At 57.4% G+C, this 13,812-nt stretch overlaps 6 protein-coding genes across 6 annotated transcripts; 3 read left to right on the top strand and 3 right to left on the bottom strand.

The window, feature by feature from the left end:
* Positions 1-235: 235 nt before the first annotated feature.
* VTJ04DRAFT_689 (uncharacterized protein) lies at positions 236-1,720 on the bottom strand (the record flags this gene model as incomplete). The annotated part of the gene is made up of 2 exons (XM_069365158.1): positions 236-1,457; positions 1,530-1,720. The coding sequence occupies 2 exons, from the start codon at positions 1,718-1,720 to the stop codon at positions 236-238; spliced, it is 1,413 nt and encodes a 470-aa protein (XP_069223298.1).
* A 469-nt stretch (positions 1,721-2,189) lies between these two features.
* Positions 2,190-3,317, top strand: VTJ04DRAFT_688 (uncharacterized protein; the record flags this gene model as incomplete). Its single annotated transcript, XM_069365147.1, has 1 exon — positions 2,190-3,317. One exon carries the CDS (start codon positions 2,190-2,192, stop codon positions 3,315-3,317), a length of 1,128 nt encoding a protein of 375 aa, XP_069223297.1.
* Positions 3,318-3,741: 424 nt separating this feature from the next.
* On the bottom strand, positions 3,742-5,366 carry VTJ04DRAFT_687 (uncharacterized protein; the record flags this gene model as incomplete). The annotated part of the gene is made up of 5 exons (XM_069365136.1): positions 3,742-3,948; positions 4,008-4,769; positions 4,835-5,115; positions 5,186-5,230; positions 5,303-5,366. The coding sequence occupies 5 exons, from the start codon at positions 5,364-5,366 to the stop codon at positions 3,742-3,744; spliced, it is 1,359 nt and encodes a 452-aa protein (XP_069223296.1).
* Positions 5,367-6,258: 892 nt separating this feature from the next.
* VTJ04DRAFT_686 (uncharacterized protein) lies at positions 6,259-8,262 on the top strand (the record flags this gene model as incomplete). Its single annotated transcript, XM_069365125.1, has 6 exons — positions 6,259-6,326; positions 6,381-6,469; positions 6,528-6,654; positions 6,719-7,109; positions 7,172-7,974; positions 8,076-8,262. The coding sequence occupies 6 exons, from the start codon at positions 6,259-6,261 to the stop codon at positions 8,260-8,262; spliced, it is 1,665 nt and encodes a 554-aa protein (XP_069223295.1).
* Positions 8,263-8,893: 631 nt separating this feature from the next.
* Positions 8,894-10,322, bottom strand: VTJ04DRAFT_685 (uncharacterized protein; the record flags this gene model as incomplete). Its single annotated transcript, XM_069365114.1, has 2 exons — positions 8,894-10,151; positions 10,225-10,322. The coding sequence occupies 2 exons, from the start codon at positions 10,320-10,322 to the stop codon at positions 8,894-8,896; spliced, it is 1,356 nt and encodes a 451-aa protein (XP_069223294.1).
* A 781-nt stretch (positions 10,323-11,103) lies between these two features.
* On the top strand, positions 11,104-12,817 carry VTJ04DRAFT_684 (uncharacterized protein; the record flags this gene model as incomplete). The annotated part of the gene is made up of 3 exons (XM_069365103.1): positions 11,104-11,222; positions 11,316-11,588; positions 11,656-12,817. 3 exons carry the CDS (start codon positions 11,104-11,106, stop codon positions 12,815-12,817), a joined length of 1,554 nt encoding a protein of 517 aa, XP_069223293.1.
* Between the last annotated feature and the right edge of the window lie 995 nt (positions 12,818-13,812).

Here is a 13,812-nt window from a genome sequence, read left to right as displayed (position 1 = left end):
TCCATGGGGTGGGGAAAGGATGAAGGTTGGTTAGTTACTCGGATAGAGGTGGTGTTAACGCAGTTTGATACCCTTAAACATCTTGCTAGAAACCGGGCGGTGACATGATAGAGAAGACAAAACCACCATGTAAACACAATGAACCACTCATAGATAGACAAGAGGAACTCAATTAATCGCTCATCTACAAGTACGTATCTAACACCACCTCTCCAACCCAACCAATTCCTCTCTCTCACACCCCCGCAGCCGCAAAACTCAACACACTCCCCCCCGCCAACCCAGCAACAAGACACAAACTCATAAACCCGCCCGTGGCCGCGCGTTCCTCCTCCTCGACCCACTCCCCCGCCGCCATCATGGTGCTGGACCCCAGCCACCCGTTGGTCAGCCCAAACATGAGCTGCACGCCGACCAGGTAAAACACGTCCCCGCCAAACTTTGCCCCGCCGCCGTGCAGGTTGCAGAGCAGGTACAGCGGCAGGAACCCGCAGCGCGCCAGGCTGATGGCAAACAAGACCTTGGGCCGGCGGCGGAACGGGGCCGAGAGCCCGTCGACGGCCGTCGCGACGCGCCCGAGAAGGTCGCCCAGGTTCCAGAAGAAGAAGGCCAGCGGGATGAAGGCGCCGGGGCTGAAAAGCTTGCCGGCGGTGGCGGGGTCGCGGACGGAGAGGATCTTGGCGGTGAAGACGGGGAAGAACATGGTTACGACGAAGCAGGTGAAGATGGAGGCGACGAGCCAGCGGAGTTTGAGGAGGAGGGTGAGGAGGGGGGTGCGTTGTTGTGGTTGTTGAGTTGAAGAGGAGAAGGAGGAGTCTGGTTCGTTGCGGCGGTCGCGGGCGTGCCGGCGCACGAGAGGGATGAATGCTACCAATGTCACGGCCGAGATAAGGACCGCGGTGAGGAAGTAGATGAACGCGGCCGTGCTGCCTTCGCTTTTCTCCAGGGCGGAACCCGCCTCCTCCTTTCGAGGCGGATACTGCTGTTCCTCGGGCGTGCCGCCGGGAGACGACGGGGCCTCGGAAAACAAGAGGTACGACACCATCTGCGTCAATGGCGGCAGGATCCCTGCCACGCCCTGTCCCGCCATGAGCGCTTGCGTGTACTCGGGCCTTCCAAACGCTCCGGCGAACGAAAAAGCTCCATTCTGCATCAGCCCGGTGGCGGCGGACGTCAGGGCGACCATGAGCAAGAGAAAAGCCAAATAGCCGCGCGGGGACACGTCGGCGACCACCGTCGAGGCGGTCAGAAGCGCAGACACGCCGGCGCTGATGACGAGGGCGGTGATGATGCGGAAGGGGTAGTCGGCCTTGGACTGCTTGTTGACGAGGAGAAGCATGCAGGCGAGGTTCATGACGGTAAAGGTGGTGAGGATGGCGGATTGCGAGTTGTCGTAGATCCATGGGTCAGATCGGAAGCGGATCTGGAAATAGGGGGCTGCGGCGAGGAGCATGTTCCTGTGTGTATAGAAAGCCGATGTGAGCAGGTGGAGGGAGGGTGTGAGAGGGACGCCGGGGAAGGAGACATACCATGCCCATAGCATGGCAACTCCAATCAGGCCGAAAACTGAGTATTCGAGCCATGAGAATGGCTGCGCGCCATGGCTGCGCGAGGCGGCATCCTCGAGAGACCCGGGTTCATTGCCAGCCAGAGGCTCATAGTCCGTGGTGCTGGCCTTTGCCGGAGTCAGCCATGCTCGGATGCGATCCATTGCGCCCATCCTGTCGGTTTTGTCTGAAGCTGTGAGGGGGTCCGGGTGGAAAACCGGACGGATTCGGATGCCCTAATGTTCAGGGCGGGGTGATTCGTCTCAGTTGCTTGCCGTCATGGCTTTTCGTCGGGTGCTGCGGCTGGTCTCTCCGAAGCCAGAGAGACACGGTTCCGATGTGTTGTTATTGGATTGCAGGTCGGCGGGTGCACGACGTCAACAGGCAGTCCCCGGTCTTGGCGAAAGGCAGGGGTAAAGATCTTGGCATCGACCTCTGCAACCTCGACCAACATCGGTCAAACTTCAAGCTCTGGAACTTCGATCCTTCAACTTTTGGCACATCGACACTGACGGCTACTTTCATCTGCCCAGAGCTCCACCATCGACATTGACATATAACCAACAATCCGTAACACCCGCAAACCGACCCGAACCGCTCTTGAATCCCTCCCCGCGGCGCAAGCCCGCCCAACCATCCAAAATGGACTTCGCCTCCATCATGTCCCAAGAAATCGCCAAAGCGACGGGACAAACCACATCTTCCTCCTCCTCATCATCAACCACCCCCTCCGCCGCCCCAGAGAAGAAGTACATCTCCCGCCGCGAAGCCGAAGAAGCGCGCCGCGCCGCCTACCTCGCCGAGCAAAAGCGCCTCGAAGAAGAGCGCGCCGCCAAAGCTGCGGCCAAGCGGCGGCGCGAGGAGGAGCTCGCCGAAGAAGCCCGGCAGCGCGAGGAGAAGCGCAGGCGGCTCGCCGAAGAGCAGCGGAAGCGCCGCGAGGCGAAGGAAGCAGAAGAAGAGCGGGCGAGGAGGAAGAGGCTCGGCTTGCCAGAACTCCCTCCAAAACAAGAAAAAGAAGAGGAGGAAAAGAAACAGGCAGAGCAAGAGGAGGACGACGACGACCTCGACGAGGACGAAAAGGCAGAAGACATCCCCGACGACGTGCTCATCGCAAAACTTCGCGCGTTAGGTGAGCCGGCGCGCCTCTTCGCCGAGACCCACGCCGCCCGACTGACCCGCTACCGTCGCGCCTCCCGCGGCGACGCCGCCGGGCCCATCGTCACCACCCTCCGGCCCGTTGACGAAAAGGACATGAAAGTCCCCTCCACTGTCCCGCCCGCCAGCGACAAAAAGGCGCGCCGCTTCCTCTTCCGCCAGCTCGCCTCGTGGTTCAACCTGGTGCTACGTGAGTGGGAGATCGCCCTCGCCAAGGAGGACAACGCCGACACGTTCGCGGGCCAGGCGGCGCGCCGCGCCATGGTGCAGAGCAAGGAGACGATGCGGCCGCTGTTTCGCAAGTTTGAAAAGGGCGACCTGGACGAGGACGTGCTCAAAGCCGTCGTCGAGATTGTCCACGCCGCGCAGGAGCGCAGGTATGTGGACGCCAACGACGAGTACTTGAAGCTGAGCATCGGCAAGGCGGCCTGGCCCATCGGTGTCACCATGGTCGGCATCCACGAGCGCAGCGCCAGAGAGAAGCTGCATGATGGCGAGCGGGGGCATATCATGCGGAGCGAGGTGACGAGGAAGTATTTGCAGAGCATCAAGAGGTGTTTGACCTTTGCGCAGGTGAGGTGGCCGCCCGAGGATATCCGGCAGTTGATGGGCTGATGGAAGAGCGGATGGTGAAGAGGTGGAAAGAAAAATTAGATACCCAAAGTAATCAAATCTTTGTCCAGGTTGGCATCACCTGTTTCTGTGCAGTCAACGAGGGCTAGAGTCACGGCCCTCATGTCACCACACTGGATGTTAATGGGAATCATGAAAGTTATGGTTTTCTGGTTAATTTCACGGGTGTGAGCCTCATTATCGTCACCGTCGTTCAGTCATCATTTCGTTGCTGTCTGTCATGCGGCCATGCTACTTCCTAAGAACCAGTCCACTTCCCCAAACTCCGTTCTCAGCCTTGGTCCCATACCTGAAACTAGCCACACGCCCGATATCCCATTCGCCATCGGACACCAGCAAGCGCCGAAGACAATTTATACTGCCCATCCCCATCCAACCCCCCTGTATCCCCGTCCCTAGCTACATCTCAACCGAGCGTCTCCTCCACCATGAGATCATGCTGCGGCAAGAACGCTCCTCCACCCAACTTCCTCCCTCCCTTCAATTCGAGGTCGGCTGCTGCGAGCCCTATCCGCCGGAGACGGTCGAGAGCTTGCTTTTCGTAGTTCTCGGCGGCTTTGAGCGCCGCCGCCTGCATCTGCGACCGGGCGTTGGACGAGCGGGTGGTAACAAGCTGTGGAAGTAAGATCAGCAAGCAATACCTGCAAAGGGCCGAGTATGTATAGGTCTCACCTTGTTGATAGAATCAATCCTCGCCTGAAGAGTGCCTGACTGGATCATTCCGGCCAGCTCATCCTCGATGCTCTGCCCGGGACGGCCAAAGGCGTTGTTCATCGTCTCCAAGGTGACGCACGAGAACGGGAGCAGGTACTGAACGATGCACTTGCTCCGGATCAGCGAGTAGATGGACTGGACGTGCCTCTGCAGGTACAGGTCGAGCAGGTAATCGGTGCGGTACGATTCGAGGATGGAGATGCAGGCCGAATACCGTCCGCTGACGAACTGCGTCACAGCGCGCCGAATATGCGGCGCCTGCTCGAGGAAGGTGCGGAACCGCGAGTTGTCCAGGACGTTTATCTGAAGCTCATCGCGGTCCATGGATGCGAGGGCGAGGAGTCCTCCGTAGACGGCCACGTCGCTGGGGGTGGCGAGTTCGTTGTAGCTGGAGGCGGGGATGGTCGAGTCGGCGGCGAGGAAGCTGAGGGCGGCGTCTTTGTACTTCTCCTGGCCGAGAAAGGCGATTCCGTAGCCGATCTTCATGTATGGCTGGACGGCCTTCTCATCCTCGGCGTACTGAGTGCTGCCCAGCTTGCTAAGATGTGCAGTAACCATGCCCCATTCCTGGCGCTGGATCGACACGCGGACCAGATGCTTGCCGAGATCGAGGAACTGCTTATGTGTGCTGACGTCAGGACGCATCTTGGAATACGCCTCTGCGGCAGCGTTGAGGTCCCCGATGCTCTCCATGTGTTTTCCGAGATCTTCGTGGCCCATCTGTTTGTTGTGGTCGGGGTCAGTGGTTGGAATACGAAATGTTGGGGGGAATGGTTGAGACAAACCCTGATGCTTTCTTTGATCAGATTGTTCTTGTAGCCTTTGAGCTCTGTCAAAAGGCGGTTTGTTTCCATCTTATTAGAGGTTTCCTGGGCCTCGAGCCATGCCTGGTCGAAGTTTGCCTCGGGTTCGTTTGGCGCGGCGACGCGAAGACACTCGACAGCTTCCCTGTACCTCTGGGTGTCTTTTCCTCTTTTCGCTTCGGCGATGGCTGCTTTCAACGCTTCGACGCACAAGGGAACGGAGCTACGGCCGATAAGAAAGAGTCGGTCGAATCGTGTCCGGCCTGGAGGGAGAATGGTGAGTCGGGGACCTGAAAGCTTGGGATGCAGAGGGAAAATCGGAAGAAATCCAACCTTTGTAATTCTGGATGTAGATTTCGAGGTCCAGCTTGGGCGGTTCTGTTGCACGGGAAAGTTGATCTTGTCAGTGTTCACGTATGGCCTGTGTTTGGGGTGTGAGTGATGCCATACCATGAACCACCACGCCTCCCTGAGCTTCAACCAGGGCAAAAAAGTTTTGTAAGTTTTGATCCATTCTCGCGGGTCGCGTCAACGCCAAAAGTCCTGTGTCGCGGATGTTTTGAGTTGGGAGGTTGCCCGCGATACTTGTCGCGGGAGAGACTGGATCGCTGTTGTGCGGAGCTCCAGGCAGGTAACCAGCGGCCGAAGCCCACCTGAAGTTCGGGTGGGGCGAGGCGGCATGCCCCACCATCAGCAAGGCTGCTGCCCCAGGGGAGGAACGGAACTTTCCATTTTGGTCAGGGAAAATTGGGGGACAAGCGGACCCGTGGATGACGTCAGGTCGTTGGCCCGAGCGAGCTGATGCAGCTGTGTTCCCAAGACGGAGGTCACCAACTCAACACCATAAATGTACCATTTAACCCCATTCTGTGGAAAATCATTGCATCGCTTTAAAAGCCAGACAGAGAGGTTGGTCATAGGTTGATCAACTGGTCACTTCTTTAACCAAGCATCACTTTTATTCACATGCTCCAACTTGAGGTCTATCAGTCAGGGAAATGAATCCAGCTTTAGTCTTGGGTCTTGGGTCAAAGCTTAAAAAATATATCTATCTCACAAGCCTATGACCCGCCCAGGGACTCAGATAATTTACTCTCTGCAGATCATGTAAAACCAACGGCACATTTGAGATGTGCCTGGCCGGCAGATCGATCTCGATCTTATCGTAGATCGAGCCGCTGGACCGGACCCTGGTCACGTTCCCCGCTGACGCTGACGCTAAACCACCAACGTCACAAGCATCCCAGCCCCCTCAACGCTCTTGAACTGGACAACCAACTCGTGTCCGAATACTTTGTTGAAATCAAGCTTCTCTGCCTCCACACGCATCGACAGAAAGCCGTTGCTCCTATTGCCGGTGGCCAAGGAGATTTTATTGGACTGCACGTTTGCATAAAAGCGCCAAGATGTCAACGGAGCTGACGTCCAATGAAGTCCCTCACCGCTTAGTCCCGGACGACGAGTTCGACGCCTTGTAAGTTCTGCCTGTGCTTTGAGTTTGCCATTCCAAACTGCTGACACTGAATAGGTGTATTGAAGTCGAGAATAGTAGTAGCGATAATGACAATGCCCTAACTGATAACCCCTGGCTGTATAAGAAGCTGGGAAAATATCCAGGTGAGCGAGCATCAATGTCATCCATCATAACCAGGAGCATATGCTTATTCCCCCGTAGCCAGACGACATGCCCGCAAAGTGGCCAAAGAGCTTGGGGTCTCGTCCGGTATCGTTTACCTCCCCGGGCAGGTGGAGAGACTTTACGAGGACTCAGACATGACTTTTGAGTTCCGCCAGCGGAGATAGTATGTCCCATCCACTTCTCCCCAGCTCCAGCATAACTGCATCAAGCTCACATGGGTATCTCAGCTTTTACTACCTCACCGGAGCCGACGTCCCAGGATGCGCCGTAACATACGACATCGGCGCTGACAGTCTCATTCTTTGGGCTCCTCGCTCCGATCCGCGATCAGTGCTTTGGTACGGGAAGTTTCCGACACCCGACCAATATCTGGCGGCGTCGGACCTGGACCTAGTCTTGAATGTCCAGAGCGTGACCACTTACCTCCGCTCTGCTCTGACAAACCCAAAGAACACTCTCTACGTCTTGAGCGACGACCAGGCCCCGAATCTCTCTTTCCCCGAGGACCTGATCAGGGCGCGCTTTGACACAACCCTCCTCAAGCCGGCCATGGACCGCGCCCGCGTCATCAAGACGGAGCACGAAATTGCCCTGATCCGGCGCGCAAACGCCATCTCTGTAGGACCATTCCCCCTGAACAGTTTGGGCTCTCAACGTCTACTAACTCACCCATTCCCCAGAGCGGCGCCCACAAAGCCGTCCTTGACGCCCTCCCTAAATGCCGCACAGAAGCCGACGTCTACGCCGTCTACCAGAGCTACTGCCTCTCCCGCCACGCCACGCGGCAGGCGTACCCGCCCATCGTCGCCAGCGGCGCCAACGCCAGCACCCTGCACTACACCGACAACAACCAGCCGCTCGCTGGGCGGCAGGTGTTACTCCTTGACGCGGGCGCCGAGTGGCGCTGCTACGCGAGCGACGTGACGCGCACGTTCCCGCTCACCACCACCACCGGCACCGCTCTCTGTTCCGGTCTAGACAACAACAGTAGGGTACTGGGTTTCGGGAAAGAAGCCGCAGCCATCTACCGCGCCGTGCACCGCATGCAGAGCGAGTGCATCGCCAAGGTCAAACCGGGAGTCCCCTTCTACAGCCTGCACGTGCACGCCTGCCGCGTGGCGGTCGAGGAGCTGCTGCGCCTGCGGATCTTGCGTGGAGGGTCGGTGGAGGACATCCTCAAGAAGGGCACAGTGACGGCGTTCTTCCCTCACGGGCTGGGCCATCACGTCGGGCTGGAGGTGCACGACGTTTCCGGGAGCACGAGGCTGTTGTTGAATGCGTCGTTGTCGTCGGAAGCGGACGATCCGCTCTGGTGGCGGCCAGCCGTTGGTGGGAGAAAGAACAGAGAGATCTTGACCCCCGGGCAGGCAGCCATGCTGTATCGCGACGCGGCCGAGTTTTCCAGGAGCGGGATGGTCTCGCCGAAGGCAGCCGAGAGGCAGATTTTGGAGAAGAATATGGTGGTGACGATCGAACCGGGGATGTGAGTTTCCCTTACCTTCCCTTACCTACATGAGAACCACCCAAACACTTCCCCGACGGGATTGGTGAAGTGGACTAACTGACGCAATGTTCCGATATTAGCTACTTCTGCCGCGAGTACCTCGACGCGTACTTCCTCCGGCACCCGGTCCACTCGCAGTACATTGACGCGAAAGTGCTGAACCAGTACTGGGACGTGGGTGGCGTGCGGATCGAGGACGACATCCTCGTCACGGAGGACGGGTATGAGAACTTGACCACGGCGCCCAAGTGGGAGCCTGAGAATTGATGGGCAGGGTGGACGAGTGCCGATTCGTATAATAATAATTCCTCGGCCATGCTCCATTTCCTTTTTCTCGCCTGGCCTTGATGGGATGGATATATAATAGGTGCCTGTGTATGTTAGGTCGGCCAGGTGGTTGGATAGGGAGTGGATGTTTCCTTCAAGGTTAAATCGGGTCCATGTTTGTTTGTGTATGGGATGGTGTTGACATAGGCGGGTTTGGAGGTGAGGGTCTGAATTTGTATTGTTCAAGATCAGTGCACGGAAGTAAGTCACTTGGAAAGACACAATGTCCTGAAACATCTGGGAATCTACCCATCCGAAGATCCCTTCGTGTTGTTCATTTCCTCCTAGTTTATATAACCCAGAAACGAGCCACTATGCAAATGGACACCAAAAGCCAACAGTAGACGTGTAACGCCAAAAAAAAAAAAAAAAAAAAAAAAACCTTAAAACACTGAAAACACCCATTTGTACATCTGTACATCACGGCATGCCATCGTTCATCAAAACCCACCCAAGCGAAAGGGGAAGGGGTATTCATAGATCAAGCCAGCGCAGCCCAGATAGCCCGCAAAGCAGGAAAACCCATTCGCACCCAACTCCCCCGGTCCTCCCAATTCTATTCACCATCCTCTCACAGATACTTCTTCGCCGGCGTCTTCTTGCGCTTATAGTACGCATATCCCGCAACAACGAAGCACTGGCTGAAGATGATGACCCAGAGCAGGCGGCTATGGGTGCCGTGGACGTGCGCCTGCACGTTCCTGGCCAGCGTCTCGTGCTTGTCCTCGACGTGGTTCTTGAGGGTGGTGGTGGTGTCGTGCAGGCGCCCGGCGATCTCGTGGCGGGTGGCGCGCATCTCGCCCTCGACGTCGCGCAGGCGCTGCTCCAGCACGTCGATCTTGTCGAGGCGGTTGAGGATGTTTTCGAGGCGGTCCATGCGGCCCGTGATGAGGCCCTTGGTCTCGGCCAGCAGCGCCGACAGCTCGGCGTGCCGCTGCTCGTCCACCTGCGCGTTTTGCGCGATGGTGCGGAAGATGGTGGTCAGGTGGTGGTTGACGGACTGCAGGCGGTTGTGGAGGTCGGCGAACTGAGCTTTGGACGACGTGATCTTGTCGGCGTCCTCGTCCGGGATCGCGTTGTCGTACGGATCCTCAATCACCTTCTGCCCCGTGCGGCCAAAGTTCATGTGGCCCTGCGGCCTCTGGTTGCTGCCGCTGCTGGGGCCGCCGCTGCCCTGATGGCCGCTGGACGCTTGGTTGAATTCATGGGAAGCCTCGGTGGTGAGGACTGCCAGCTTGAAAACCTCGAACGAGTCCGGATTGTCCGACGACGAGGCGGTGATACCGATGGTATAGCCGTTCGGGATGCGGATCTTGTCGCTCTCGAAGCACAGGCGGCCGGCCACCTCGACGGAGAACTTGTTCTCGTTGTGGCGCAGCTTGACCTGGGTCGGGCGGCCGAGGTTGCGGTACGAGAAGCGGCAGTGGCCGAAGGCAAGCGAGTCGACGTTGTGTGTGTGCTTGTAGTCGGTGGTGCCGTCGTTGAGGAAGCCCCGGAGCATGCCACCGGAGCCGCTGTGCTGGTCGATGACCAGGGCCAGACCCTCAAAACGTCCGACCGAGTACAGGCTGTTGGACCCAACGGAGTGGGAGCCGTCGCGCACCAGCCAGATGTTGAGGTTGCCGCCGCCCCTCTCGGGACCGCTCGCGCGGAACTCGACGTCGGCGATCCAGTTCTGGTTCTGTAACGTCTTGTCGGACCACACGGCACCGCGTGCGTTCCCTGGCGCCACAGGGGTCAGGATAATCTTGTTGGACAACAACTCAGGGACGTAGGGCTGGCCCTGGATGGAGAAGTTGGGGATCGATCGTGACCCCTCGGGAGCTATCCTGTAAGGTTGGACGGCGGTGTATCAGCAGACGGTCCTTCGTCACACACACGGGGAACACCAACTGCGCATACCTCGGGCCATGGCCGAAACTGAGTTCGTTGACGAGATATTGGGACTCGGCACGGGCGATGCCGGCCAGCAAGAGGAGGTATCCCGCGGACAAGCGCATCATAGGCGGGTGCTGCTGCTGCAAGTCCTCAAGCGTCGGCGGGGTTAAGGTGGTAAAGGAGAGGAGGGTGGGCGGTGGTGGATTGGAGGAATCTGCTGGCCGCAGAAAGGAGAAAGTTTATTTTTTGTCTACCGTGTACTGTGCATTTATCGGTTCAAACGACAGCAAGCAACAGACGGCACCGCGGTTCTAGTTCCCGGCAGAATGGGGACGGAGTTTCCGCAGCGGTCTTGGGTGGCCGGCGATGAGGACAAGTTGCAGCTCTCTGTCCGCCCACAACAAGCCGAGTCGGAGGGAGAGGTTTGGGCTGATGTGGAGCAAGCCGGACGGCACCACGCTCAGGCAAGCAACAGCTGAAACATAACCTGAAAGACAAGGCCAACAGACAATGCGATGCGGTCGAGCACAGGACGTCAGAAGAAAATGGCCAATTGAAGACGGATCAAGTCATGCTTGTGTTTGCATGGCTCATTGGGTCTGATATTCTACATTGTGCGCGAAAGAATCGTCAACTTGACGATTCAACTTGGGCCTGAAAGAGCCAGAACACAAAAAAGAACAGCTTGCTCAACGGTCCCTGTTGCATTTTCCCCACCGGGACCTGACAGAACGGGGCCACCATCTCCGCATCGGATGCCGCTGCGGGGGAGCTGTGGCTTGACGCCCGGGGCAATTGTGGCTGGTGACAAGTTTCCCCAACTTTCAGATGCAAGGGTGGGATTTTGGCCAGCTTCGAGCCAGCGAAGCCCCACTGACTTTTTGGTTCTTGGAACCATCCTGGATGCAGCTCAGGAGCCTCAGTCCAGCCGGCCCGGACGTCACCATGGGGGAGATATATCCCTCCCTTTCGCAGTGTGCCATCGTGGCCGCTGCTCTCAAAATTCTCCTTTTTCCTGCATAGTAAGAGACAAGCCGACACAGAAACAAACAGGCCTCCCAATGTCGACTGCATTCGTGTGTCTCGGCCACTAACCTTGTCCCCTTTCTTTCCAGCAAATCCACCGACTTTGAGGTCCACCGGAACTGGCTCGCCATCACAAACAGCCTTCCTTTGTGGGAGTGGTACTACGAAAAGACGTCAGAATGGACGCTTGACTACCCGCCCTTCTTCGCCTACTTCGAATGGGTCATGTCCCAAGTTGCGAAGCTCGTCGACCCGGCCATGCTCAAGGTCTACAATCTGGAGTACGATAGCTGGCAGACAGTCTACTTCCAGAGGTTCACCGTCATCATCACCGAGCTGCTGCTTGTTTACGCGCTTCAGATGTACGAAACGACACACGAGTTGTCCAATTGGTACGAAAGATGGGCCCAGCTGACGTGCTATGTCCAGGTATATCGACTCGTCGCACGGAGCATCCAAGAGGGCCGCGCAGGCCGCCGCCATTTCGATCCTGCTCTCGCCGGGCCTGCTCATCATCGACCACATCCACTTCCAATACAATGGCTGCATGTATGGCATGCTCATCGCCTCGCTCGTGCTGGCGCGCCAGAAGTCGACACTGCTGTGGAGCGGCCTCCTTTTCGCCGCCCTGCTCTGCATGAAACACATATACCTCTACCTCGCCCCCGCCTACTTCGTTTTCCTCCTCCGCGTTTACTGCCTCTCGCCCAAGTCCATTTTCCGCATCCAGTTTCTCAATTGCGTCAAGCTGGGCGCCGGCATCTTGGCCATCTTCGGCGCCGCCTTCGGTCCGTTTGCGCTTAAGGGCCAAATTCCGCAGATCCTGCGCCGCCTGTTCCCCTTTTCGCGCGGCCTCTGCCACGCTTACTGGGCCCCCAACGTCTGGGCCATGTACTCATTCGTCGACCGCGTGCTGATCGTGCTGGCGCCGCGTCTGGGGTTGCCGGTCAAGACGAGTGCGCTAAACAGCGTCACGCGCGGGCTGGTCGGCGACACATCGTTTGCGGTGCTGCCCGACGTGACGCCGCGTGTGTGCTTTGCCTTGACTCTCGCGTTCCAGGCCATCCCGCTGGTGCGGCTGTTTTTCCGGCGGACGATTGTCTGGGAGGATTTCATCGGGGCGGTCACGCTGTGCGGCTACGCGTCGTTCCTGTTTGGTTGGCATGTCCACGAGAAGGCAGTCCTGCTGGTGATCATCCCCTTCAGCCTGATCGCGCTCAAGGACAGGCGGTACCTGGGCGCGTTCCGGCCCCTCGCGGTGGCGGGACACGTATCGCTTTTCCCTCTCCTCTTTACGCCCGCCGAGTTCCCCATCAAGACGGTCTACACCCTTCTCTGGCTGTTGCTGTTCCTCATGGCATTCGACCGCCTTGCGCCGGCGTCGTCGCGGCCGCGGTTTTTCTTGTTTGACCGCTTCAGCACGCTGTACATTACCGTCAGCATCCCGTTGATCGTATACTGCTCGCTCGTGCACGGGATTGTGTTTGGCAAGAGTTATGAATTCCTGCCGCTGATGTTTACAAGCTCGTACTCGGCCATTGGCGTCGTGGGGAGCTGGGTGGGATTCATGGTTGTGTATTTTACATCTTGAATAACCTTTGATGAAAATAAAATTTTCTGTTCGTTTTTGCCTTTCAAAGAGGGTTTATACTGCTCTTGCAACTTCAATGACGACGATGTTACCAGACTGCCCCCCCGAAGGAGGTCAAACCCAGGCTGAGTCAGCAAGCCAAGCCAGTCTTGGCGCGTCAAAAGTTCGATTGGCTCTCGTTTCGCGGCACACGCCTCCAGAAGAAAGCTTGTTCCTGAAAAGAAACCCGACCAGCCAGTGAGCGGACAGGACCAATCTTTGAGGTGTGGATCTGGAGAAGACGAGATGAAAAAAGAACAACCCTGAACCTGATCGAGACAAACAAACGGTTGCATTTACTTTCATGTGATGCCAGTTCTGTTGTCAATATTATCCGCGTTTTTTGCGGTGGACGAAGAGCTGGAAGATGTGCGACCTGGCCTGCCCAATCTGGCACTCGTGCGGCTGGCAGGACTGCAAGGCTGCGATCTGCTGCACGTCAACGCCTCCCTTCGCTCTCAGCCGTCAGCCTTGTCCCAGGACCCACCCGCCTTCCCGATGTGGCGTTTCAAAGCAAACAAATGGATTCTGGAAAGCAAATCTCGGGTTTGGCCGTGGCCGCTTGCGACAAGGAAAGCGCACGAAACAATGAGCGAGCATCTCGTTTGCTGCAACTTGCTTGAATGAACAAATGATAATCATCGGCATCAAGAAGCAATTGATCGTGATTTGATTGACAAGGACGGCTAGGGTGCCGGACCATCGATCTATGATGTGCGGCTTACACGGCACATTCCGTCGATCGCACGTGAAACCAACTTCATCCATCTTTTTCTTTTAGATACATCGGCACGTACCTCATAGCATGGTCTAAATGATATGCATTACTTAAAGAGACGCGTTGGGGCGTTAACGCGGGTGGAATCTCATCGCCGATAGCTAGTTGCCCGTCTTGCAGAGTCCCACGGGGTTGTGATCAGAGTGTGTGGGTGGGGTCTGCTAGCTGGGAGTGCAGC

Source organism: Mycothermus thermophilus (assembly GCF_041956435.1).
Source record: "Mycothermus thermophilus strain CBS 625.91 unplaced genomic scaffold VTJ04scaffold_1, whole genome shotgun sequence".
Taxonomy (NCBI): Eukaryota; Fungi; Ascomycota; class Sordariomycetes; order Sordariales; family Chaetomiaceae; genus Mycothermus; species Mycothermus thermophilus.
Note: the sequence above shows the minus strand (reverse complement) of the source record. Positions and strands in the feature narration are given on the sequence as shown.